General features: G+C 45.8%; 1 protein-coding gene across 1 annotated transcript in view; it reads left to right on the forward strand.

The window, feature by feature from the left end:
- The window catches only part of DCAF17 (DDB1 and CUL4 associated factor 17), a 1369255-nt gene that overhangs the window by 1091461 nt on the left and 250314 nt on the right, over positions 1–27480 (forward strand). The window contains exon 12 of the mRNA XM_069616196.1: positions 10350–10437. Within this exon, the coding sequence (XP_069472297.1) occupies positions 10350–10437 (88 nt within the window). The remainder of the gene's footprint in view (positions 1–10349; positions 10438–27480) is intronic.

The raw sequence follows: 27480 nt of genomic DNA on the forward strand, positions 1-27480 counted from the left end.
TATTAAAAAAAAATCAGATGCCTCTATTTGTTCTCTACGGACGATATTGAATATGTTAAATTCCCAGAACGGAACAACTCGTTCATGTTGGAGGTAGGATTGAGTTCAAAGAAAGCGCAATCTGCTATCCTAAAGGCTACAAGAGACCTTGAACATGAAGGATTAGCAGTGCACAGTAACCTGCCTAACGCCCACCTTGTCTCGTCAAATCATTCAAAAGAAAGACAAGGGGAGCTGTTGCAACGAGAAGGAAGGGGTCCACAAGGGCCTGGAGGAGAATGGGGATTGGAGATTGCCCAAGTGGCATCAGTGCAGGAAAAAATGTTGGCAGCACTGCCCGATATCCTCCGATATCCTGACACAAGTTCTGAGAAGTATGGGCTTAGGCACTCAGAGCCTTTAGTCAAAATAGATTCCATATGGTGAGCTGGAACACAAGAGGCTCCAGCAAATTTAGGGCGAACGACACAAGAGACTACCTTTTCAGGAAGATGGAATTATTGGTATTCCAAGAAACGTGGCTGGTGAACCCAATAGAGATTGAAGGGTTCATAACATACTGTTTGCCAGCCAGCCAAAAGGCAAAGGGTCGCCCTGTGGGAGGCTTGATTATTTCACTTTTGAGTAGCTCCATTAAACATGCCACTCTAGTTTGGAAGGACAAAATAGGAATATTGGCATGTAAAGTACATCCAACCTCCAGCCCGAGCCACTCTTCCTTAATCATGATGTATACTGGAACCCTGCACTCTCCAAAATCCAGGTTTTCCTGGGAAAGCCAGCAGAATTGTTAGGGAAAATCAAGGCTGAGTGGCAAGGAGCAAATATACTGCTGGCGGGTGACCTCAATGCAGAGTGTGTAAATCAAGAAAAGGGGATTGGGGGAGATGGGGAGCAGAAGCTCTCCAGTAAAGGTAAGGCCTGGCTCGAGTTCACAAACACATGGGATCTGAAAATGGTAAATGATGCCTCACTTGGAGACAGGGTGCCATGCATGACATGGCATAGAGGAAACTCTGCCTCGAGGTTAGACTATATCTTGGTCATTGAGGGATTATTTTCCTGTTACTCCCGTGTTAAGGGCGAAACGAGAAGGGGGAGGGACCACTCAAGATTGGAGCTTTCATTCACAGGCGGACCTGTGTTCACCAAGCTAATTCACAACCAAGAAGTAATGGGGATAAAAGGGAAACTAAGATTGGCGAAATATGGTCAATGGGGAGGAAACTAAATAAAAAAAACTACAAAATATCCCAAAGCAAATGGCCCAAGAGCTTTGTCAACCATAGAAGTTTGTGAATGTCATTTGGTCACTAGTCCCCCCGAACCCTACCTAAATAAGGTAAACCATAAACACATGCATAGCTTTGATGAAGAAACCTGGGAAAGAAAGAGAAACCTGAGAAAAAGGACGCGAGGGCTCAATGCCTTAAAATTGGACCAGAATTCATACAATCTGGAAATAAAAGTAATCGGGACAAATTATAAAGCCTGGGGAAAAAATCAAAAAATGCTCCGCCATCAAAGAGAGGGAGAGCAAATGCTGAAACTAGTCTCGGATTCAAACTCAAGAAGCTTCTGGTCAGTAATATGGGAACTAGACTCCCAGTCCAACAGCTCGCTATGCAGTCTAGTTCCCGAAAAGGAGTGGATAGAACATCTCACAAATATTTTTAGAAAACCACAAAAGGAGCCAGAATGTATGCCTCTAGACAAGGGGTAGGTGTTGCGACTAGAGGAGAAAGAGATCATGGAGGTAATAAACAAGGCCTCAACATCAAGAGCAGCAGGACCTAATGGCCTCACATACCAGGTGCTCAGAAAAGATCCATCACTCTGGGCAAAATTACTAAAACAACTTTTCAATGAGAACTTACGGAAAAGGTGTTTTTCCCCGTCCTGGAAGACAGCATTGGTAATACCATTCTTCAAGGAGGGCCGATCGATCGAATCCTTCAAATTATCGTCCTATCGCCCTCCTGGATGTTGAAAGTAAAATATTCATGAGGCTGTTATTAAACGAGCTCTCGGTCTGGGTGGAACGTGAGAAGGTCTTGTCCTGCTATCGACGGCATTGAACAGGATCATGTTAAACTTGCTCAGTGAAACAACTACGGCTAAAGGAGATGCACCATTATATGGGGCGTGGATTGATCTCTCTAAGGCCTTTGATCAAATTGATAGACCTTAGCTATGGCACAAACTCAGGAAAAAGAGAATCCCGGAATCACTCCTGTCAATGGTAATGGAACTTCACAGGGGGACATCAGTAAGGGTGCGCCTTGATAATAAGGGTTACCTGTCAGAGTCAGTGCCAGTAGAAAGAGGGGTAAGGCAGGGATGCCTGGGAGCACCCACTTTCTTCAACCTATTCGTAGCAGACGCAGGTGAACATCTGATCTCGTTGGCCTTGGCCAGCCCAGAACTAAACGGGATAAATAATAAATCTGAAAAAATCTAAGATCTTATTATTTAAGCACCCCAAGAAGATGATCAGCTTCAAACAATGGGTGTTAGTACAGACAATAGCGTGGGTTTGAGGTGGGCACTACTAAGTTTATTAAATTCTTGTTTATCTTTGTTGGAAATATTGATTCTTTTTACTTTTTGATAGTATTTGGAGCCACTGGGTAAAACAAAGCCCAATGACACTCGGGCTCTAACATCCAAAAGTACCCAAAAAGAAACAGGGTGGTAACCACCTTGTCAAAAACCCTGTGCTCCTCTTCACTCCTCTTGTGGAGCTTCAATTTCAATTATCAATGCATTTAATACGTTCTGTATTTCTTTCCATGCACTTGTTCAAATTGCTTCATTCCAATATGTTTATCTGTATGTACTTTCAAATATTCTCATCACCAATGTCGTATAAAAAACTTGTGTTTAATGCACACAATCTATTGATTCATTTCTTCCTCAATCAGAAATATCAGCTAATTCTGCCAATGCATTTCGGTGCCAAGCACAATCATCAGGGCTCTTAGCTTAATCATAAAAACTTTACTCCTTGTGTCTGAGCGCGTGATTCCTGTAGGAGGTTCACTGCTTGCGTGCACCGCCTCGCGTCTCCTGCTAACGGGTCAGTAGATTGTGTGAATTAAACACAAGTTTTTGTAAAGCATGATGCTGTTCCATAAGAACGTGCAGCAAGTGTATTTATATTCTAAAACTTGTTTCACACGTTACTATGTGATACAATGTCTCTCACAGCCATTATCTGCGTAATGTAGAGATAAGCTCGCACCATTCCAACATGGCGAACAAAATCCAGGCAAAACTAAACCTCTTCGGTTTCCTAGACAACCGTTCGTTGTCTTTACCACTGCAAAGTAGGCACCGCGGGTTCCGCAGGATGCACTCACAGAAGCTCTGTCACAGACAATAGGTAACCTTTCGGACACATTACTAATACAGAGTTAGATGACTAGAATGGTGATTAACACGAGACTTGTATATATATTTTTTGTACAGCTGCCTTTACAGTGAATCTCACTGCACGAATACAGTCCGCTCCACTGGTAAGGATTGACACTCAAACACTGTTAGTCACGAATAGTTTTATCACAGAGTTGACATTTTTTGACACTTAAACTAGTACGTATTCGTTTGCACAGCTGCATAGGAACTACATTTCATTTGTTGTAACAACGTTACTCTGCAAGGAATCTTATTGTGAGAATACAGTTTATACAAGTGGTAAGGATTTATTCACGTATCTTCTCACCTTTTGAGTAATATAGAAGTAACTTGTGCTAAGCACAGTTAATGCTATTCTGCCCTGTTTATGCCCACCGATATTCTTAAGCATATAGCGGAGCCAGCAGCTTAGTTGGCAATTTCTTACAGTATGTTTCCATCCCTCATTGAGTCTCATAGTATCTTATAGATATCCCTTTTTTATTTTTATTTTGTTTCCTTCTCCTTTGATCAACCTCCACATGATGTACATATTATGCCACTGTTGAATTATTGTTGCAATACAATCTGTTTACTGTTGGAATATGCAAATGTTTTTCAAAATGCACAATCGATGTTCGCAAAATTTTTCGCACAAAATTTGTTTGTGTATAAAGTCTTCCTCAGCCCTGGACCAGCCCATCTAACTGCGAGCTCTGGCCCAGGCAGTAAGGCACAGGCAAGAAGGCTCCCTGTCCTGAGCCTGTCCGGAGGCTTTCGAGGCTTGGCCCACTGGACTCTGGCAACTCACACGTAAGCCGCTCAAGACCAATAAGCCCTCTGACTTCCTACCCGACCTGCATCTGCACATTATCGCTGGACATCATTGGACATCTCTTATTCTCCCGGCCTCAACTGTTGCAGTAATATGTGGCACAGACTTTATTACCTAGCATGTTAAGAGAAAGGCTCACCATACCTCACTCACTCGTGCAGCCTCCCATTGTCAATCTATTCATGTCAACACCTGTCCCACTATGCCCTTGCTTACCTTGTACTAAAACCGCGCATCACGCCGTGCCATGATTAATGACCCACAGTTGTCACCAAACAGAGCTGCGCATACCGGAACCTTGTATTTCAGCATTGCTCCTGCTCACACTCTCCACCTGCCGCGCCTGCTCCCTCTCTAGATACGGCACACTGATCATTACAAGCATACTACCTCTTCGCTTAACACAGCTGACACAGCACGCACTCAGCACTACAGTCAGCATCTCACCTGTCGATTCTCCCAACCAACCACTGCATTAACACATCGCTCTCACCACAACTTTGAGCCCAGCTCACATCAGTCGTGCACTAGCACTTCCACTTGATCACTCTCTAGCGCGGAGCCTACATTTCTCTTGGTTGTGTTCTTAGCAATATAACTTATTGTGCATTACCTTGTTACTCGAGTGCACCCTTGTACTTGACCCCCAATTCTCATATAACTGTGTTTGTAGCATTATTGCGACCTTAGTTAGTATCTCCGTCGATTAAACACTAGACTTTTCATCTGATATTGTCCTAAGCATTTTAGCTGAATACTGCCCGAACATTTCATTTGCTTATGCATTACTATTCTATTTGACTGTACCCTAGCATTCTAGCTGTGTATGCCATATTATTTCAGCCCTCATCTCATAAAATTGTGTATTAGCATTCTAGTGATCCTAGTTCTCATCTCAGCTGTTTACTCACGAGTATCTTATTTGACACTGTACTAGCATCTTGTTGATTGTCTGACCATTCTATTTGACTGTGCCCTAGCATTCTAATACAGCTGTTTATTCGCGAGTATCTTATGACACTGCACTAGCATCTTGTTGATTATGCATGACCATTCTATCTGACTGTGCCCTCGCATGCTAGTGCATTGTGCCCTAGCATCTCAGCCAACCGTGCCCTTGCATTTTATTTGACCATGCCCAAAATCTCAGTTGACTACGCAACAGTATATCACTTGACCGTGCTACAACACTCAAGCGCAGTCCTGATCCAGTATTATCAAAGCCCTGCTTGCCAACCTAATCTGAGATATGTTAATGTGGACCTTCGTCATTATGTTTCCATTTTGTGTGGTCCCTCACGACATCCCATGTACAGGCTCATACTTCCTCTCCCACCCCAATGACCTTAGCAGACCAGCTTGCCAAAGACACCATCCTATCCCCTGTCCCACCCTTTTCCTACCTAACATAAACCCGTTCCAGACTGTCTTCACTAAGCCTCACAGCTCAACTGCTACACCTAGCACCCAAAAAGTAATACAGACCACCCTCTCTGGCACGCCTACCCACAAGAATCTTACTAAGACATCTTACCCCAGCATAGGCACATCAAGACTCGACTGCCTAGGATCTAGAACTTATATCCTCTTGACCCCTCCTAAGCCAGACATTAAAAACAACACCTTACCCAAATCAGCCATGCATCATATTCATCCCATACCACCCACCGACCAGACCATTACTTGCCCCAACACCTCCTCACCTCACATCCACACCAGAAAACCATGCCATACTTCTGAAACTATCAAAGGCGCACTCATCAATGCGAGATCCTTAGTCGCCCACGCCTTAGATATAGCCGACATCTCCCTCAATGAATTTGACTTCATAGCTATCACCAAGACCTTGCTCCACCCAGCCCAGCCTCCGGCCCGCACTAGCGCTAGCCATACCCAACGACTATACTATCTACCGAGCAGACAGACAAACATCCAAAGGTGGCGGAGTAGCCATTATCGCAAAAGCTCCCTTAACATAAGGCACATACAAAACCAATCTCTCCCATCCGCAGAACTACTCACCATCAAATTATCCACAAATCACACAAACACTATCACCACCCACCTCATCTACAGACCACCAGGCCCCATACTTTCCTTCAACAATGACATAGATCTCCTACTCTCCAACAACACCAAACCCAACTCACAACTTCTCATTCTAGGCGACTTCAACCTAGGCTTCAATGACCAGAAAAATGACAAAGCAAACACCTTCGCCATCACCATCTCTGAATTAGGACTCACCCAGCACATCTCGCAACCCACACACAACAAAGGCCGCATCCTAGACTGGATAGCTGACCTCGATTGTAATACCACCATCCTCGCCAACACACCATGCGCTTGGACCGACCTCCACCTCATCATATTTACCATCAACAAAGGCATTCAAACATCTGATCCTCCGCCCAATGCTCCAACTACACTCACTAGAAATAGCAAAAACATCACAGTAGAGAAACTCCTCCCTCTACTCCAACCCATCATCGACCTCTCACCCACTATCTCCAACCCCACAGAACTAGTAGAGCTCTAAAATGCTACCATCCTCAAGGCCATAAACACTATAGCACCACTTAAACTCCGGAAAGCCAAACCATGCGCGCATCTCAACTCCTGGTTCACCCCTGAACTAAAAACGTTTTGTAAAACCAAAAGACAAGCTGAATTAACATGGAAACAGATGCCCTCCACTAATAATAAGGCAGCCTATGCACTAGCATCCAATATATACAAGACAGCAATCATCCAGACAAAAAAAACATATATAATGAAAGAATTTGTAACGCCAAATCCAATACCAAAGAGCTCTTCTACATCCTGAGAGACCTCGAATCCCCCTACCCCATTCCAGATACTTGTATCAAAGACATATCTTGGTGCACGAACATACAAGAAGCACTCCTTGGCAAAATTGCTATGCTACAAGTCAAAATCGAGACTAAAAGAAAGCCTCACCTTTGCTGACACCACCCCCTACACCCACACCCCACTAATGGACGATAACAACCTATTTGAATTCTCCACCTTAACCACCAAAGAGGTTGAAGACATAATTAATACGCTGAAACCCTCCAAGTGCCAAGGCGATATTTGCCTGGCACCCATCATTAAAGACGCAGCCAAACATCTTGCCCCATTCATCACATCTCTGATCAATTCATTGTTCACATCTAGCACAGTGCCTAACAACCTTAAAGACTCCTGGGTTCTACCCTTACTCAAGAAGCCCACCCTCGACCCCAGTGTCCCTACCAATTACATACCCATCACGACTGTCCCCTTCCTCCAAAAAATCCTTGACATGGCTGCCTACCTACAGATACAGAACCAGCTTGAGAAAAAACACCTACTGGGACTCAGACAATCAGGCTTCCGCCCTAAACAGGGCACTGAGACTGCCTTCATTGACCTCAAGACACAAATGGACAACATCAAAGATAATGGCAAACTTGCACTCCTTCTCCTCCTTAACTTGTCGGCTGCCTTCGACCTAGTTAACCATGACATCCTCTGCAAACATCTAACCTCAGTAGCCAAATTTTCTGACAAAGTCAATGCTTGGATCTAGTCCTTCCTGAACAACAGATCCATGAGGGTCTTTGCTCCGACAGCCTCCGCCAAACCAGCCCCAGTCACATGTGGTGTTCCCCAGGGCTCCTGCGTCTCCCCCACACTATACAATGTATTCACAAAACCCCTCTTCGACATACTGGACTGCTTAGGTGTCATCTACACGAATTACGGCGACGACACTCAAATACTTATACCACTAACAGGCGACTACACCACTGACAGCACAGCACTCAATAACATCTATTCCATTATCCAAGAATGGATTGCCAAGCACGGCCTCTGTCTCAACGATGACAAGACTGAACTTCTTCTCCTAGGCACCCAACCCAGACTCAACAAACTGGACAAACTCTATCAGACATTCACTATTGACGGAAACAACATCTCTGTCTCCAACAGCGTCAAAACCCTTGGTATCTACCTTGACCCATCCCTCACACTGACCAGACAGATCAACGCCACTGCTTACACCTGTAAGCTCATCAATGCCAGCAGACCATACCTCTCACCCTCCAACTGCATCACACTAGCCAGAGCGCTAGTTCTCTCCAAAGTAGATTACTGAAACGTGCTATACCTGGGTACCAGCCAAAAAAACATTAACAAGCTGCAAATTATCCAAAATAACGGCCTGCGAGCAGCCCTGAACATACCCAAACACAAACATATCTCTGACACCAGACGATCCTGCCAATGGCTATCTATACCTCAGAGAATTGAACATAAAACGCTCTCGCTTACACACAAGTGTCTATCTGACCAAGCACCCAGATACCTATCTGACAATTTCTCACAACACAACCCGCCGCGCCCAACCAGATCACCCCACACACACTATTTAACCATCCCCAGATACAAGCTCCAAAAAGCAGGCGGCTCAAGCTTTCCCGTGCTCGCCACTAAACTTTGGAAAACACTACCTTTGGACATTAGATCTGAACCCTCTTTTCACCGCTTCAGACACACCACCAAATCCTGGTTACTGACCAAAGAAGCCCAGAAATCCTAACGACACACTGCTACCATACCTACTGCCTGCAACCATGTAAAGTATGCATTACTTGACTCATGCATTATTATATGACTCACGCCTGCAAGACCTTGCACATTACCTGTATCTGCCTGACATTGTTCTAACTTTATGTATTGTCCATTTGTGGACTATGTTGTTGTATTTTGACATGCTGTATTCAATTCAAGCACCTGGATGCCCCAGGGCCAGGTGGTGCTATATAAATAATAAACTTAACTAAACTAATTCATGACTAATTTATGATTGCTGTGCGTATATGGATTTCCAAAATTGATTCACTCTTCGAACATTTCAACTGAATCTATATTGTTGATTGTGACTAGCTGACCTAGATGTAATTGTGACACTGTTTGGACAATTCATTGTAATTGTCTGACCTAATTAGAGGATTTAAAAGACCCTGACGAAGGAAATGTGTGTCCGAAATGCATTCGCCCTATCGTACATCTGCTCATGAAATATGAAAGAATAATTGATTATGAATACAACCAGCGAATACATTATGATATCACTGGAAGATTTGACTTATTAGTTATTGAAGATTTTGAAGAATTATAAACCACTTATGTGGATTTTGGGAGTGCAGCCCACACTGCTGCCTTCAGAGCCAAGGTCCTTTTTTTGCATTTCTCGAGTGCTTTTCACTGAGGCACTTTTTCACTGGGTTTGCACCCCATGCAGAGACTAAAATTTGTGCTTGCCTTATCGAAGGAACTGTTAGCATTATAGCTGTGCACACCCGCTCCACAGTTAAATGCTGACAGAAATCACTTCAGTCATTTACTTTGAAGAGACTACCGCAAAATGTTACTTCCATTTTTATTTTTTTTAGATATGGGTGTCCTGCCTTTGTCCCTCTTCCCCTTCACTACTACCCTTACCAAGCCCCTCCCTACTCCCTTTTTAACCCTAAACCCACAACTCCATATATTTTTCTAAGTATTTTCGAAGTAATCATTTCTAAGTACATTGTTTTAAAATGATTTCCATCTGTGAAACCAAGGGATACAATGTTATCCTTCAGAAACCACATTAAAGAAGGTAATTTGTTCCTCTCACTCAGCAATCCAAACTGAACTCATTCTCAATGTATAGGTCTAGCTACATGTGGACCGTTAAGTACTATTGCCTTACCTTATATTTGTTATTGGTAGCACATATTGTCTCGTACCTTATGACTAGCATCACCGTATTGACAGTAGGTTAAGGTGGTGTTAGCCACATTCTAGACATCATATGACTTACAAGAATACGTCATTTTTCCTAATTTGCATTTTCATATTGACACCCTTGTTATTATGTCAGCAACAAATGTAACCTTGACTCACCTCAAAAAGAGAATTTATCAGAGACAAGAAAAAGATGTTAGCATTGAAAAGGAGAGAACTGCATGTGAATGTGTGTGTATTAAACGTGTGTATTTCGACGTAAGCCTTGTTTGAAGTTCTTTTGCTAATATTTAAGGCTATCGTTCTCTGAATTGCATCTATATATCTCTTCATGCAGTGTTTTGAGGCTGAAGGAGATCCAGAATATTAGCCACCAATATCAGATTACTGAAGATTTTGTGATTATGGCCAACAGAGTGTGCAAGGTAATAAAAGTGAGAGAGTTTCACAACTTTCATTTACATTCCTTACTCTACTCGTAACTTGGACGTCCTCCCGTTTTGGCATTACTGAAATGTGTGTGTTATCCGTTTGAAGGTATGGGTGATGACAACTGATTCTTTCAGGGTCCATAAAGTAGATCTTATTCCTGCCTACTATTTGGTCTGCTACACACTTCATCTCTTACTTACTGCCTTTCAACCAACGTATGAAGAACACAACTTGTACAATGCTTTTGAGTGCCAGTAACACAGGATTTGTCTTTTTGTTTGCTTGTGTTCTCTACGGCTGCTCTTTTTAAGCTGGTTAGTGAAACCTCTTTAGGGACAGCACGTCTAGGAGAGTCAGACCTCTGGAATTGCCTCTCATTCACCCTGTATTCAATGCTTGTTACATTGGCACTTCATCTTCCTTACATTCTTGCATAATAGGACCAGGGCTCCAGATAAGATTTTGAAGTTGGAGTCTATTACTCCATAAATGTCAAAGTTGAGAGCAATGATTTTTGGTTGTTAAAAACGCTATTCCCGTTCTCAAGGGGGGATATTTTATTTGAGTAAAAATATATTTTAACTCTAAAAAATATCACTGTAATACCTACTTCGAATGGATTGTGTCCTCCCACGTATTCCGCATCTTGTGATAATGCGTTATCTCCAGCTTCGCTGCTTCGGGAAAAAAAATTCTCGCCAGAGGGCGCTGTGCTCGAGGTCATGGCGTCGATTATCCCTCGATGGACTCAGTACTCTGTCAACGTCACCGATGGTATAAATAGCTCGAGCCGCGCCCGTTGCTTCAGTTCCGTTTTTCTGATCGCTTCGCTATAGAGAACAGCGCGCTTCTATTTTCTGTGAAGAAAATGTCGTCATCTTCAACGCCTTCGACACCCAGGACTGGGTTCAACAAGTGTGCAGATTGTGGGTCTAAGATGTCGATCACCGATCCCCACCGGATTTGTCTCTGGTGTCTCGGTTCCAGTCACCGAACCGACGACTGCGGGTCCTGCCAGTCTCTGACCGAGAAAGCTCTTTGTGAGAGGAGAGGTAAACTGTTGGTGGGGAGGGGAGGCCTCAAAGAAGGCTACGTCAAAAAGACACAAGAAAGCGACTGATTCTAAGGAATCGGATCGCCATAGGCACTCAAAGAGATCTCGATCTAGGAGTAGATCGATACACTCTTCGTCATCATCGAAAAAAATGAAGAGGAGACATAGATCTCCCTCATCATCATCATCTTCTTCAGAGTTGACCGAAGAAATTCGTTGTCCGACTAAATCAGATTCTCCCAGTAAGTGGGAAGAATTCCACAAAAAGATGATGGAGGTTTTCGAGAATGCGGCCCGACCACCTTGAAAGACCCTCGAAAAAGCCATACCCCTAAAGTTGCTCCATTGAACGACAAAGGGAAGTCCAAGGCTACCATGGCAAAGACTGGTAGCGTCGAGGAATCCAAAAAAACTCAAGTCGACGTAAAACCGTCGAAGACTCTTCGAGAGTCGAGCACTTCTCCAGTGCCATACAAGAAACACAAATCGTCGAAGGCTGCGACGACTTCGTCGACGCCTTTGGCGTTGATAATTTCGACTCCAAAGCCGAAAACATCCTCAATGCCATTATCGAAGTCATCTTCGAAGACTTCGAAGATCCCTTCGACAACTTCGAAGGATTTGCCAATTCCTTCGAAGCAGATGGAAGAGGAAGAATGGAGGTTCACTCCTTTGCCCAGGTCAGACATTTTCAAATCTATGTCAGCAATATATGAAGAGTCTGCTTCAGAAGAAGACGAGGTTACTCCTTTGGGAGTTACTTATGGTACAAGACAAGTTCCTGAGGAACTTATTGACCAGGAATCTAGAATGAGAGACCTGAGTGATACTCTACATTCTGCCAGTGGAGTTGACACATCCCCAGAATTGGAGTTCGCCAAACCTAATCCTGCAGAGCATGCAGATGCTGGGTACAGGGGTCTTATGACCAGGGTAGTTGAATATATGGGTTGGGGTAATACTTCACCCATTTTTGAACAAGATGACATGACGGATATAATCGTCAAGGGACCTCAGAAAGATCCTGTTCTCCCTTTTCACAGGGCCCTTCAAAGGACTGTGGAGAAAAACTGGGAGAAAACAGAGACTATTTCTGCTGCAGATAGCACTTTTCCAAGAAAATGTAGACCAGCTGGAACGGATCCTGAATATTTGAATAAACATCCGACTCCAGAGAGTTTAGTCATTCAGGCAGCATCTACTTCAAAACAAACTGCTTTTCCAACTATCCCTCCAGATAGAGGATAAAAAAATTGATGCCTGGGCACGTAAAGTTTTCACGTCAGGCAGTATGGCACTTAAGTCGGCAAATGTCACCTGTATCCTAACCACGTTTACCCATACCCTGTGGGACTGTATTTCGGTGGCGGCTGATCATATTCCGGAAGGCGAGGAAAGGGAAGGCTTCCTGAATATAGTCAAAGACGGGAAGGAGGCAATGGGGGAATGTCTCCAGTCTGGACTGGATACTGCTGATAGTATCAGCAGACCCATGACTGCAAGCATTGTGCTACGCAGATTTGCGTGGTTGAGGAAGTCGGGGTTTGCACCGGACGTGCAAGCTAGACTCCTCAACATGCCCTTTGATGGCTCGAGGCTCTTTGGCAGAAAGGCTGATGAAAGCCTAGAAAAACTTCAGACCACGAAAGCGGCAGCTAAATCACTTAGCGCCTCTTTGCACCAGCCTCTAAAACCCTATTCCGGCTCATCTTCCTGGAGGGGTCGTTCTTTTCGATACTACTCCTCTTTTGGTAGAGGAAGAGGACAGGCTTCTCAAAGGGGCAAAAGAAACTTCCCTCGTGGAGCACGAGGAAGAGGTGCAAAATCAGCCTCAGGAGCGGCATCTGTACCCTCAGCCACTCCTGCAGCCGCCTCCAAATCCCTCTGAGGCCTTGTTGCACAAAACACCAGTGGGAGGCAGGATCTCTCAACATCTGAAGGAATGGCAGGGCATTACATCAGATACTTGGGCACTGGAAACAATAGCCCAAGGTTACTGTCTCCCCTTTCTAAAAAGGCATCAGAATCATCCACCGGGAGCCAACTCCGCCAAAATTCCAGATCCGCTCCTGTTGCAGGAAATTTTAACCCTGCTAGGGAAAGGGGCCATAGAACTGGTACCTGTAGCGGAGAGGAACAGGGGTTGGTACTCCCCATATTTTCTCATCCCAAAAAAGGACGGAGGACTGAGACCCATCTTGGACTTGAGAAACCTGAACAAGTTCCTCAGGAAGGGCAAGTTCAAGATGGTGACTCTTTTTCGGATCCTTCAGGCTCTCCAACTCCAAGATTGGTTGGTATCATTGGACCTTCAGGATGCTTACTTTCATGTGCCAATCCATCCAAAGCACAGAAAGTACCTGAGGTTCGCGATTGGCAATTCTCATGATCGGTTTCGAGTTCTGCCATTTGGGTTGACCTCCGCCCCAAGGGTTTTCACCAAACTGTTGGCGGTTGTGGCAGCAAGTCTCAGGAGAGGGGGTATTCACATATATCCTTACCTGGACGACTGGTTGATCAGAGCAAGTTCTCCATAACAAGCTCAGGAACATCTTTCGATCACCTGCCACTTCCTCCACAAATTGGGCTTCTCCCTCAATTTCAAGAAGTCCCACATGATACCATCCCAGAAGCTCCAGTTTATCAGAGAAGTCTTGGACACTTCCTCAGGAAAAGCCTCGCCTCCCGAAGTGAGAGCTCTCCACATCCAGCAGATGGTAACAAAGTTCCAGAATGCCCAACGTCTACCGGCCTTCGATTTTCTCAGGTTGCTCGGCCTCATGGCATCCTGCATTTTCCTAGTACCAGAGGCCAGGTTGAGAATGAGATCCCTTCAATGGGCACTCAGAACTCAGTGGTCCCAGTTCTCAGGGAATATGTTGGATCTTCTGCAAGTCCCGAGCGCAGTTGCTCAGGATCTTCTATGGTGGGCTTGCAACAACAACATTCTCAAGGGAGAGTCTTTTTGGCAACCATAGCCGGAGAGAACAGTAGTGACGGACGCCTCACTCACGGGGTGGGGAGCACACACCAACGATCTGACAATCAGCGGCCGTTGGTCTCCATCGGAGTCCAAACTACACATCAACCTTTTGGAGCTGAGGGCAATCAGACTAGCTCTGAAGGCCTTTCTGCCCTCTGTACAGGGAAAGAATGTCCTGATAATGACGGACACCACGGTGGCCATGTACTACCTCAACAAAAGAGGAGGAGTAGGGTCACTACCACTGTTCAGAGAGGCAATGCAGCTATGGTTCTGGGCAATACAAGAAGGAAACTCTCTATCAGCAATTCACCTAGCCGGAGAGAAGAACACGGCGGCGGACGCTCTGAGCAGGCAGAACACGGTCTCTCACGAGTGGGAGATAGCTCAGGAAGTCCATCTGGAGATTTTTGCCCTTTGGGGAACCTCTCAAGTGGATCTGTTCGCCACTGCGATCAACCGGAAGTGCAATCAGTACTGCTCAAGGGAATTTCCTCAAAGGGGAGCTCTGGGAGACGCATTCGTAGTGGAGTGGAAGTTTCCACTGCTGTACGCGTTTCCCCCAGTCCCCATGATTCCTCAAGTAATCGGGAGGTTGAGAAAGTTCAGGAAAACCATGATCCTAATTGCCCCGGATTGGGCCAGGAGAACGTGGTACCCGGACCTTCTAGACATGTCCATCTGCCCTCCAATACGTCTTCCGCAAAGAGAGGATCTTCTCTCGCAAGAGGAAGGTCGGGTTCTCCATCCAGAGGTCAAGACACTCAACCTTCACGCATGGTTTCTGATAGGTTGAGATACAAGGATTGGGATCTTACGGATGACGTAATGGAAATCTTGCTTTCGGCCAGAAGACCAGCAACAAAATCTTTGTACCGATGTCGCTGGAACAGGTTTAGTAACTGGTGCAAAGACAAGGATGTGGACCCTTTTCAGTGTGGCACCCCAGTGGTGCTTTCTTTTCTGCTACATCTAGCTAATCTGGGGCTCCAGATAGGAACAATCAAAGGATACCTTGCTGCGCTGTCCATTTTCAAGCGCTCCTCGGAAGAGGTTTCATATTTCAAAATACCGTTAATAATTCAATTCTTAAAAGGGCTTACTAATGTATACCCTCCAGTACCTTTTCGTGTACCAACTTGGGATTTAAATTTAGTACTAAAATTATTGACTTGCATACCCTTTGAGCCTCTGCATTCATGTCCATTGAGGCTTTTAACTTTAAAAAACTGTCCTTCTTGTGGCCCTATATTCAGCCCGCAGGGTTAGCGAACTTCGGCCTCTCTCATGCAAACCACCATATACTATTTTTTATAAGGATAAGTTAAACCTTTGTTCTTGCCAAAAGTAGTCTCGGGCTTCCATTTGTCACAAAAAATAGTACTACCAACTTTTTATCCTCCTCCTCATCTGGGCAAGGAAGAGGAGAGATTACACAGACTAGATCCCAAGAGGGCTCTTAGTTTTTACATCTCAAGGATGGCTAAATTGAGACAAGATGACCAACTATTTGTGGGTTATACTGGTTCTAAATTAGGCTTATCTGTAACAAAACAGACCATTTCCCGCTGGATCATATTAGCCATAGTTGAATGCTACAGATTAGCGGGAAAAGAACCACCAGATGGGCTTCGTGCCCATTCTACAAGCGGAATGGCTACTTCTGTGGCTCTAAAGAGGGGAGTCCCGGCAGCAGACATTTGTGCAGCTGCAACCTGGAAAACAATGCATACTTTTGTTAAACATTATTGTTTGGATACTGCTTCCTCTAATGAGGGTTTATTTGCCAAGGCAGTTCTGCATTCTGTCCACGAAAACTGAAATTGGTACTCCCGCCTCCAGAATTGATACTGCTATGGGAGCCTATCACAAGATGAGGAATACGTGGGAGGACACAATCCATTTGAAGAACAAGTTACTTACCAACTGTAACGTTCTTTCGACTGGATGTTCCTCCCACGTATTCCTCATCGACCCTCCCATCCTACCCCACAGTACAGTTTTACGTTTTCTTACTTTCCTCTCACGAAGAATGTATCGGTCAGGGGGCACGCCTGGGTGTCCCTCCTATATATATTTCATCGAAAAAATAGAACTGAAGCAACGGGCGCGGCTCGAGCTATTTATACCATTGGTGACGTCGACAGAGTACGGAATCCATCGAGGGACAATCGACGCCACGACCTCGAGCACAGCGCCCTCTGCCGAGAATTCTTTTTTCCAAAGCAGCAAAGCTGCAGATAACGAATTATCACAAGATGAGGAATGCGTGGGAGGAACATCCAGTCGAAAGAACGTTACAGTTGGTAAGTAATTTGTTCTTCTTTGAGCCTCGTAATTAATACCAATTAAGATGCTTGTTTACCTTAAAAATCCTCTTGAGAACAGGCAGTAATATTAAAACCGCTACCCGTGGCACTGTTCTGCTGGTACCACTGAATGGAACATATCCATATTTTTTGGTTGGAATATGTGCCTGTTTTATTGGATAAATGTGGCTCATATTCCGCTTATCTGTGTGGCTGAGCAAGACGCTGTCTCAAGGATTCACCACCAGTCGATGAGATATGGCTTCTGAAGGCTTAATTGAGAGACTAAGAACCGTTCTTCCAAATGCTGAATACACTTGTATTCATCATTTGTAGGTAGTAGAAGCTGGTGGTATGCTCAGTAAAGAGGGTCTCAAAATAACAGGTCTTCCCAGAATGTGTTGTACACTGGACTATAATCTTTCCTACTGTCTGATAAGTGTACAATGATTAATACACAAATTAAAGAAATAAACCCACTTGTTACATTACTTCATGAGTGTCCCCAATCGATCCCAATAGTAGTCCTGAAATGAAATGATCTAGCCTATTGTTATAATTATATTAACATTTGTATTAAAAAATGTAAAATGTCATACATAAAGAACAAAATCAATTCTTAAAACCATAAGAATACAAAACAGTGTGTGTAGATTAATCAGTGCATTACATCATCCAATCACACACAAAATGTCTGTAACACGCACAAAACATAAGGTCACATGGTACTGAATTGCAAATATTCCTACTCTAGGACTCTATACAGTTGTGTTCAAATACACCTTCCTGTACTATAATGCCCTATATGTTTTTGTCCTATTTGCTCAAAAGATGCTTGGAAATTCCTCAGGGGCAAAATAAACGTATTTGGCGAGAACACACAAGAAGACAGATGGGTTTCTGATATAATTCCCAGAGAGTTCTTTCTTTCATGTAGACCATCCAATGCGGAAACCTAAAATGAGAAACAGGGAGGGAAAGGACGGGGTGGGGGCACAAAATGTAATGTTGAAGCACACATTGCTTGTAATCTCATCCATTATTAAAGTCCCTAAAGCTCTTAAGTTATTTGAAAGTACCTGGAGAATCTGTCCATGGTTACTCCTTTTCTGCAATTGGCAGCATCACATTTCATGTGTCTTGCATTCATAGTAGCCCCTCTTAGCTCATCTGGCCAACAGCGTATATAACTACATTGCTGAATTTACTAGCTTTAAAAAAGCTGGTTCCATAATCTCCTTGTAGAAATATGTCTTTAGACTATGGATTCACTTTACAGCATTGTGAGTATTCCACCGCTTATACCTAAAAGAAGGGAGGGATGGGGAGATGGGTATCAAGAATGAGTGTCCTATCCTCACAGAAAGGTATTGGATACATTGGAATACAATATCTTACCTCTATAGATTTGTCGGCAAAACACAAAAGTGTGTGACATAGTTTTCAGATGCTAAGATGTTATGCTCACAAAATGGCCACCGCATTATAGCATAGCGTGCTGTAAGGAACTGTTAGGCAGAATCATGTGTAGTACCCTTTGGGAACACCACACACAATTAAGACTACAAGTGACAGTACAAATTCACCTTTGGTACAAGCCTATACTACACAGTAAAGTGGTGGCGATGGCTGAGCAGCCAGGCTTATCTCAAGAGTAAAGTGAGCAGTACCAATAGTTACATAAAGGACAGTAATTAATATGGTTCAAGCAAACACTGACTCAAGGTTTCTGTGTAAAAGAATATACATTTATTTACACATCATTTATAAAACAATTCACTAAAGTAAAGCAGTAGGAAAATCACACTCTTAATACACTAGACCACATCCAGTAGATTCTGGACAAGTTAAGCTCAAAATTAAGTGTGAGCAAAATGGCACTCCAAAAATTTAAAAGGGAGGGTAAGAGAAGGTTAGACAAACGTTGAGCAGCACTAACAAGTAAATAAGCAGGGCAATCTATAAAAAGTAACTACAGTGAGGAAATCAAATCAAGAGGCCTGGGCCAAAGTCAATGGACCAAACTCTTTGCAGAGGATCACACAGTTCAGGGTAGTTTGTGGTTAAGTCTTTGCCAAGAGTTCAGAACGAAGTTGGGCGAAACGTTGCTTTAAAGAATAGAGAAGGACAAGCCCTTGGATTGGCGAAAGGTTTCAAACACTTTCACCGCGGTCGGAACGAACGAACAACTGGGTTTGAACAGTACCTTAAATGAAGAAGGCTGTAGCTGAGGCAGACGTTCCTTGCAGGTCCTGCAGGCTTGCGGTTCCTGAAGCGAGTGTCGGACTGACACGAAGTAGGAAGACTGGAGGGTCCTGCACTGCCCAGGGAAGAAACCAGCAGCAGAGCAAAGCAACGAATAAAAGGTGCACTCTTTAAAACCCAAACAGGGTGCGGTCCTCCTGGCTATCGGGTTCACTGTTGCTGTGCACAGCAAATCCGACCAGAGGAGGGAGGCCTGGCTTGCAGTTTGGTGAACTGGTTGGTCCCACCAGCTCAAGGGGAGAAGATTCCTTGCAGATCTTCCCTGTTGTCGAAGTTTGGAGATTCGGACCCACAGCAGGGCTTCACCAGGAAGTTCAGTCGTGGTAGAGGTCCTCTTCTGTCGGCTTGTCTTCGGTACTCTCGATCCAGTGGCGACTCTGCCTTCTCAGTCCCAGAGACCCGCTATTTATGCAGTTTTCCCCATTCACACAGCCTGGCTGTCAATCACACAGCAGGGTGGCAGTCCTGGCGGGACAGTCACCACAGCCATCACACAGAGTGCGACATGGGGCTATAAGGAGACCCTGTGCAGGGAGTCTCAATCCCCTTCCTCACATCCTGTCCCCCACAGACATTCAGGCGCCTAAGGAGGGCTTCTGTGCAAAAGCCTGCCAAAGGACGGTGAAGAAAGGAACCAAACCTGGTTTGGCGCGCAGAGTAAAACACGAGAAATACCTTTACAAAAAGAAATGGCGAATAAACCAAGCCGGAACCAAATAAAAGTAAATGGGGCCCAGCGGATTTAAGTTTGAGGCTACCAACTTAGCCTAAAACAGTACGAAGGTTATTTAAATAGACAGCGGTAGGAAAAATAGGGTAGATACCACTGCCACCAGCCAAATCTTAAAGAAAGGGGAACAAAATAATGTTCCACGAGAGACAGACAAAAAGGGATAACTATTAACCCTTTCCAGAACTCTATGTAAGATAGTTTGTACTGGGTCTGTGAATTTAAAAAGACTAATAAAGACAATGGCAACTTTAAATGTGCTAGGATACAGTAGTCAGTCCCAGAAAATGGAGTTTAAAGTGGTAAGTCTGAAAAAGACAACCCTGTGTCACTGCACTAAAGGTGCTCTGTAACACACAGTAAAAAGATTATGCCTGTGGAATAGGTGAAGCTCCACAGTCTATGAACACAAAAATGTCAAACACACACAGCAAAACACATGTAAGAGTGGGAAAAAAGGCTCACACTCTTAGCAGGTGAAAAAATAAATAAGTGATCACAGTTCAAGGGCGTTCGTTAAACTGTATATTTGGTGAGATAAACACCTAATCCAAACCTAAACCTAAGATCGGAGCAAGCTACGACCATCAAATAATAATAATGCAGCCCTAGTGATGTCTTAGTCAAACAAAAAGAGCCTATGCTAAATAACCTTTTGCCAATCCTTACCGCTATGCTACAAAATAGTGTGGCACAATGTTGACAAGAAAAGAAAGTGTTCACCAAATAAGTCAGGATGGTATGCCTGGGCTCTCCCTTCCCCATGTTATTAGCACGGGACAAGGCAGGACTCTTGAGCAAAGCACACTCCTGGTCTTCTCCAGCACAAGCTTACAGTTTGTTCCCAAATTATCAGGGCCTTCTGAGGCCAAGTCTCTTTCACACAAAGTTTCTTGCCTCAGAGGACATGATGTGCCATAAACAACAAACAAAAGGCTTCTTCAATAAATCTTCACGGGGCGATTACTCTTCGCCTTAGGATCCCCCTCTGCCGGGCTCCGATCCTTCTTGCAATGTGAGCCTCCCTCTGTCAGGTTCACTACAGCCTTTCATTCAAAATATCAGCAGCATATAACATTCAAGAGTCTCAATGTTTTTTTAAACAACCATTCACTGTGGACAACTGTCAGCCGGGTTCACTCTTGTCGACACAATGTACACAGGGGTATCACTGTTCACCCCAATTGGCAGACATCCCAGAGTCGGGTTCACATTTGCCAATTTCACAGTTCACTACTTTCCAGTGTACGAGGGGTTTTGCTCGACCCTCGTATGACCCCTTTGACACCTCACGCCGACTTCCCCAAAGGTCTCATGGTTCTCATAGTTTCAAAAAAACAAAAAGGCTCCAGTCAAAGTCCTTTGAATAAGTGCTCCTGCGGTGCCGGACCACTCTGCCTCTGGACCTTTAATGGGATATCGTTTAAAGTTCAGATAGACAAGTTCTTTGCTCAACAATGTTTCCGCCTTAAACCTTGGGCCCAGCACAGTTCGGTTTACTATCAGTCCTCTCCGACCCACCGGCTGTGCTGAACTGTTGGAGTTTCTTGTCTCGGGAATCAAAGATGGCACCACAGCAGCAATCACTTCTCCCCGCTTTGCCTATCAGCATGGGGGGCCCTGTGTGTGGTTGATACCTGTCAAACCACGCGCCAGCTGGACTTCCCGGTCTAATGTTTTCCCTTTCAGAGGGTTTGCAGGTCTGAGTGTAAAAGGGCAAGGGCAATTCCCTCCTCGTTGTCCCTCCAGGTCTTGCCGCCTTTCTCCTCTGTTTGAAGTGCCGGTCCGGAATAGCTGCTTCCTCGTGCGTTCACACTTGCTGAAAGTGTGCTCTCATGCTCTGCCTTTTATCCCCTTGTGGAAGAGAAAGGGCAGTCAGGTGTGTGGGGCTATCAGCAATTGCCTGGCTCTGCCTGACCCTTGTGTTGGGACATGTTCGGAAAACAGCTTTGGTGTTAGTCCATTGTCTGTCATGGTGTGAGAAAGTGTTCGTGTCGGAAAGGGGGGGGGGTTAGAGTTTTCAAGTATCCTACAAGGTAGGATGGGGGAAAAGGTGTTATATGGAAGGGGGTGGTTGGTCAACTCGGACAGGTGAGATTTGTAAGGTTTGGGAATTGAATAGGGGAGATCATGGGAAGGGTAGTGTTTTGTCACAACAGATTGGGAGTTCGTGAAATAATAATCAGAGGGACGTGAAGGAGAATGACTGGGTGTATTCGGGTAGGACACAGGAAAACAGGGACTCTGTGATACGTAGTTTCCGAGTGCAACAGGGTTTGTGTTCCTCGGGGATTTACCATATACGTAGGGGTTATTGGATTTGGGTATGGGAGATTCATTGGGTGGAAGGGAGGTAGATGTGGTACAGCCTACAAAAGCCTCAGGGATTTCTTCCTCCTCTTCTTCTTCCCCGGTGCAATGCCGTGCCTCACCTGGGGCATTCCCCCAAGCACCTTCCCGGGCTCCCCTACCCAGGTGATCCTACCTCGCATGTCCGCCCCCAGGGTTGGGATCTGAGAGCGCCAGCCCTTCCCTGGCCACCTGAATAAGGGATTCTCAAGGTCTGCTTGGGAGAATTCCCTCAGGTTTCTCAGAGTGCCCAAACGTAATCGCGTAACTAAACGTAATGATGTCATCGCATAATGCAGTAACATCATATCACGTTGCAGGATGTCTTGTGCACATGCTAGAGACATATACAATGTTTGAGAAAAAATGTGATGGCTATTAGAGTGGTGGAACTTAAATGTTTTAAGCATCTGCTCCCAAAAGAAATATTGTATTTTTAAGGGATGTAAAATTACTTGAGGCATTTAGATTCCTAAAATAGGTATTTTGTATAGGAAAATTGTAGAACCCAGAAACCAAAAAGAATATATTTTCTCATATGTATCATCTCTTTAAAAATAGTCCAGGGGCATACAAATGAGGGCTTTGTACAAGTGTTCCTATTGATGAGCAGCGTTATCATCAGTATCATTTAATTGATATCAAAAAAGGGGGGGAAGAGAGAAAAAAGATTGTCACCTTATGCCAATCCACGTGTTCATTAAGACCAGCAATGTTACTTTTGGTTTAAAAAATGAAAATGAATCTCTGTTCCGAATGTAGCAATTTCCTGTTCATAGTTTCTTGTTTTTCCCATTGACTTTTTTGAGTATGACCCATTGTATGCACAGAAAAGTGTGGGATGGGTTCTATGTGGAATCTGAAGGTGTCCTCACTTCTTTCCCCAACATATCCTCCTCTGAGGTGGCCAGGAAAAGGCTGTCTCTTTCGGATCCTGACCCTGGGGGTGGATATGTGAGGGAAGCACTTGGGAAGTAGGGATGAGGCACCCTTGGGTGAGATGCGGTATCCCCCATTTCCCTTTTGTAAGGAGTCCAATATCCCCTGGGCCCTTTTAGGGTATTACCAATCCATTCCCTATTTAACTTCTTACAACACCACTTAGGTACTGAGACGAAGAGGCCACCATTAGCACAGAAGACTGACTGGAAGAAGAAACATGAACAGTCTATTTGTTGGACTCATTATCATAGAGCCGGGAACTTTAAAACAGAGTCACCTGAGAGGTGTGGAGAGAGCATGGGAAGCACAAAGGAAAGTTCCAAGGCAGGAGTTGTGGCAGCGAGGCAGCACCTACCCGAGATGCTGGGAGGTTTCAGGACTGTGATCCCGTGTAGCGAGTGAGAAAGGCTCGTTGGCAGTCTGAGGCACAGTTGAGGAAGCAGTGTGGCATGGAGCAAAGGTACCAGGAGCATTGGAGAGGCTTCCAAATGCTCACAGGTGCAGGAGTGCTGACTGCAGTTTACCTGAGCTCAGAAGTAAGCAGCGGAGAAGTGAAGAAGCCAGGGAGGACGCCGTCTGCCAGAGGGAACCAGCTCAAGCAAACCGCAAGCAGCGGCAGGTCTCCGGAAAGCTGCAGAAAGTGGAAACCATACCGTGAGGAGGCCGGTGAGTCCGCCTGGGTGAATAGGAGGCCCGGGCATGGTGGATGGGCGGTTTGTTGTCAGAGACATTTTGATGTTGAATATCTGAATTGAATATAAGGAAACCAAGAATTTACTTGATGAGAAGCCATAAAAGCAAGCATTGCCAAGAGTTAAATAAGTAAGCATTGCCAAGAGTTAAATAAGCAAGTATTGCCAAGAGCCAAGAATAGTAGCCACGCCTGTATGCAAGAGAATCCTGGCAAAAGGGAGCCAGATCTAATCAAGAAATCTGAAACGGAGAATAGGTTTCCTAGCAGGAGAGTGAACTGGGAAGCTTGTGCAAAAGGAACTATAACAGAAACTGTGTTTCCTAGCAGGAGAGTGTACTGGGAGGCATATATTGGTGTTGCAAATGAAAGTTACTAAACAAGTGAATGTTGACAAAGCCAGTGATAATAAAGCTTCAAGGGCACTTGAAAGGATACTGAGTCAAGCCTCATTGTGAAGCCAAAACTGTGGAAAGATACCTATGAAACAGATCCAATCAAGGTGTGTTGGTTGACCGTGTGGTCTGACAACTGCGCCTAGACCGAATACACCCACCTAAGGAAAAGCCAAGTTGTGATTGAATAAAGGAAACCTATGTGAACTGAAATTGAGGAGCTGAACTTTATATATTGGTGACAAGTAACCAAACCCGAGGAGCTGGGGGAATACTCCAGGGAACTGTGTTATTTGGGAACATTGAATAGCTCAAGGAATTGTGTTATTTTGAGACATTGGAGGAATTGAAAGCTTGGGGAAGGGAACCCCTCTTTGGTAAAGTTAACTATTTGAAACTTGGGGAAGGGAAATCCCCTTTCTACCTCAGACTAGAAGAAGCTCTGTACTTTTATTTTGAACACTTCTCAATTGATGCTGACATCCCTACACATTGTTTACAATTAGATGTGAGGGCAAGTATAGGTTTTGGACATAGACATTTGCTTTGGACTTCCTGACACAGACCATCATTAGTTTCATTTAGGTAGGGAAATCCCACCTCAGCATAGGGCAAGTTAGGCCTTTTCGCAACCCTCCTTTTTAGTTAATAAAAGTTTGTGTCTTAAAATACTATTCAGATGTATGTGTCTCCTTCATGATGCCTTCACAGTTAACATCATTTCGAGGGGATTGGGTCCTCCGACGTATTCCATATCTATGACAGGTAATCACCACAGCTGTGCAGCTTCGTAAACTTTTTTCAGCGTCCTGCGTCGATGACGTCGATGCGCCGTCGTCGAGGACCTCCTCCGACGTCATCTGATGTGATAAGTAGGACGCACGACGCCCGTAGCCTCAGTTCCGTTTTTTCCGCAAGCGTGTTGCTTCGTGAATCTCGGTTAACGCCTCGACTCTTTGGAGTTCTGTTCTTCTTGGTTCTTCGAACCTGTTCGTTTTTGTGAGACTCTCCCTCGTGTGAAGATGTCTTCTACTTCGTCTTCGACCCCGCGTCCGGGCTTCAAGAAGTGCGGGGAGTGTGGGTCCAAGATATCGGTGACGGACTCGCACGACGCCTGCCTCTGGTGCCTCGGGGAGGCCCACGACACGGATGACTGTATCGACTGCCAGTCGCTCACGTCCAAAGCCTTACGTGAACGTAAGAAGAAGTTGTCGGTAGGTCGGGTGTCCAAGCCCCGGAAGTCGAAGTCTGCGGGGCTTTCGACGGATGATTCGAGAGGAGACTCTCCGCATCATCGTCGGAAGTCTCGTGGGTCTCCTTCTAGGAGTCGGTCTCGCCACTCCTCGGCCTCTTCGAGGCATTCTCGGAAGCGCCGACAGGGGTCGTCTTCCAGGTCCTCTTCTGAGGACTCTGCCCGGCACGTGGCTTACCCCACCAGCCGTGCGACGCCGGAGGAATGGGCTTCCTTTGGGAAGAAAATGCTGGCGATTCTCGAGTCGCAGGGTACTAAGCCGTCCGTGCCCCCTAGTGGGGTCGGTCGAGAGACACCGCTTGCAAGAGTGGTCGGCATGAGTCACGGGAGAGGTCCCGTTCGGACAAGGGGACTCGTTCTCGACGTACCCGTTCCAGGTCCCGGTCCTCGACGCGTTCGAGACCGCGTGCACCTGTGATGTCTTCGAGGAAGACATCGACGTCTGAGGCGTCGAGGGCGTCGACAGGATTTCTCGAGGCTCCGGCTCCGAGGAAGTCGTCGAAGCCGTCGACGCTCGGGTCGTCGAAGGACACGCTCGGAGCTCCGGCTTCGAGGACTGTGTCGATGCCGTCGATGCTGGCGGCACTGCATCTGACGTCAACGCCGATTTACTCGACGTCGACGCCAATCCTCTCGGCGCCGATGCCTGTTCTCTCGACGCCGGCGCCGATTCACTCAACGCCCTTGCCATCTTTCGAGGCCGGGGCGTCGGAGGTACCCCGTGGCGCGGGGGAACCCCCTAGGAAGGCTCTGGTTAAGAGCAAGCACTCTCGGGTGCCTTCTTTTCACCACCTGGAATATATTTCGGAGGCAGATGAGGATTCTGATGGCCTGGTTCCTAGTCAGGTCCCAGCTGAAATTGTCTCGGGGCATAGTCAGTTTGACGATTTGAGGCAGTCACTGCATGATGCCAGTGGAATGGACACCTCTCCGGAGGTGGAGTTTTGTAGGCCTGAGCCTAGCTCTCATGCCGATTCCTCGTACCGGCGCCTTATGGCTAGGGTTTCCGAGTACTTGGGATGGTCTGCTCCCCCAGGGGAGTTTGTGCAGGATGATCTCAGGGACATCCTTGATGTTGGTCCCCCAACTGACCCGGTACTGCCGTTTCATATGGCTCTACAGAGAAGGGTGGCGGCGGCTTGGACTGCTCCGGAGAGTCTCCCGGCGGTGGGCAGGTCCTTGTCGCGAAAATACCATCCAGCCAGTAGGGACCCCTGCTACTTGACCAGGCACCCCACTCCGGAGAGTTTGGTGGTGCAGGCGGCCACGGCCCCTGCAAAGCAGGCGTCGTACCCTACCATCCCTCTTGATAGGGACAACAAACGTTTTGATGGCTGGGTGAAGAAAGTGTTTTCTTCTGGTGGTATGGCGCTTCAAGCGGCCAACTCCATTTGTGCCTTGACTCGTTTCACACACACACTGTGGAACTGTGTTGGGTTTAGCGGCTGAACATATTCCCGAAGGGGACGAACGGGATGGTTTCCTTGCTATGGTCCAGGATGGTAAGGATGCCATGTGTGAGTCCGTTCAGTCTGGTTTGGACATGGCTGAATGCGTCAGTAGGTCCATGGCGGCGAGCACCGTGATACGCAGGTGTGCGTGGTTGCGGAAGTCGGGGTTTGCTCCTGATGTGCAGTCCCGGCTCCTCAACATGCCCTTTGACAGTGAACACCTTTTTGGCAGCAAGGCTGACGAGAGCCTTGAGAGGTTGCAGACCTCAAAAGCTGCAGCGAAGTCGTTGGGCGCTGCAGTTCGCCAACCTCTGCCTTTTCGTCCTAGGGGACAGCAATGGAGGGGTGGTTCCTTTCGCTATTACTCGTCCTTCAGTAAAGCGAGAGGAGCTGGCAGTCAAAGAGACAACGCAGGGGTACCAGAGGTGGATGACAGGGTACCCGTGGTGCCAAGGCCGCTCGGGCAGTTGCCTCTTTGCCCTCAGGTAACGCCGAAGCCGCTACCACTCAGTCATGAGGCCATGTCCCATGGTTCGCCGTTTGGGGGAAGGCTGGCGCAGCATCTTGTAGAGTGGCGTGCCATTACTTCAGATGTGTGGGTTCTGGAGATCATAA

This window comes from Ambystoma mexicanum, chromosome 9 (assembly GCF_040938575.1).
Source record: "Ambystoma mexicanum isolate Mex_15411 chromosome 9, UKY_AmexF1_1, whole genome shotgun sequence".
Taxonomy (NCBI): domain Eukaryota; kingdom Metazoa; phylum Chordata; class Amphibia; order Caudata; family Ambystomatidae; genus Ambystoma; species Ambystoma mexicanum.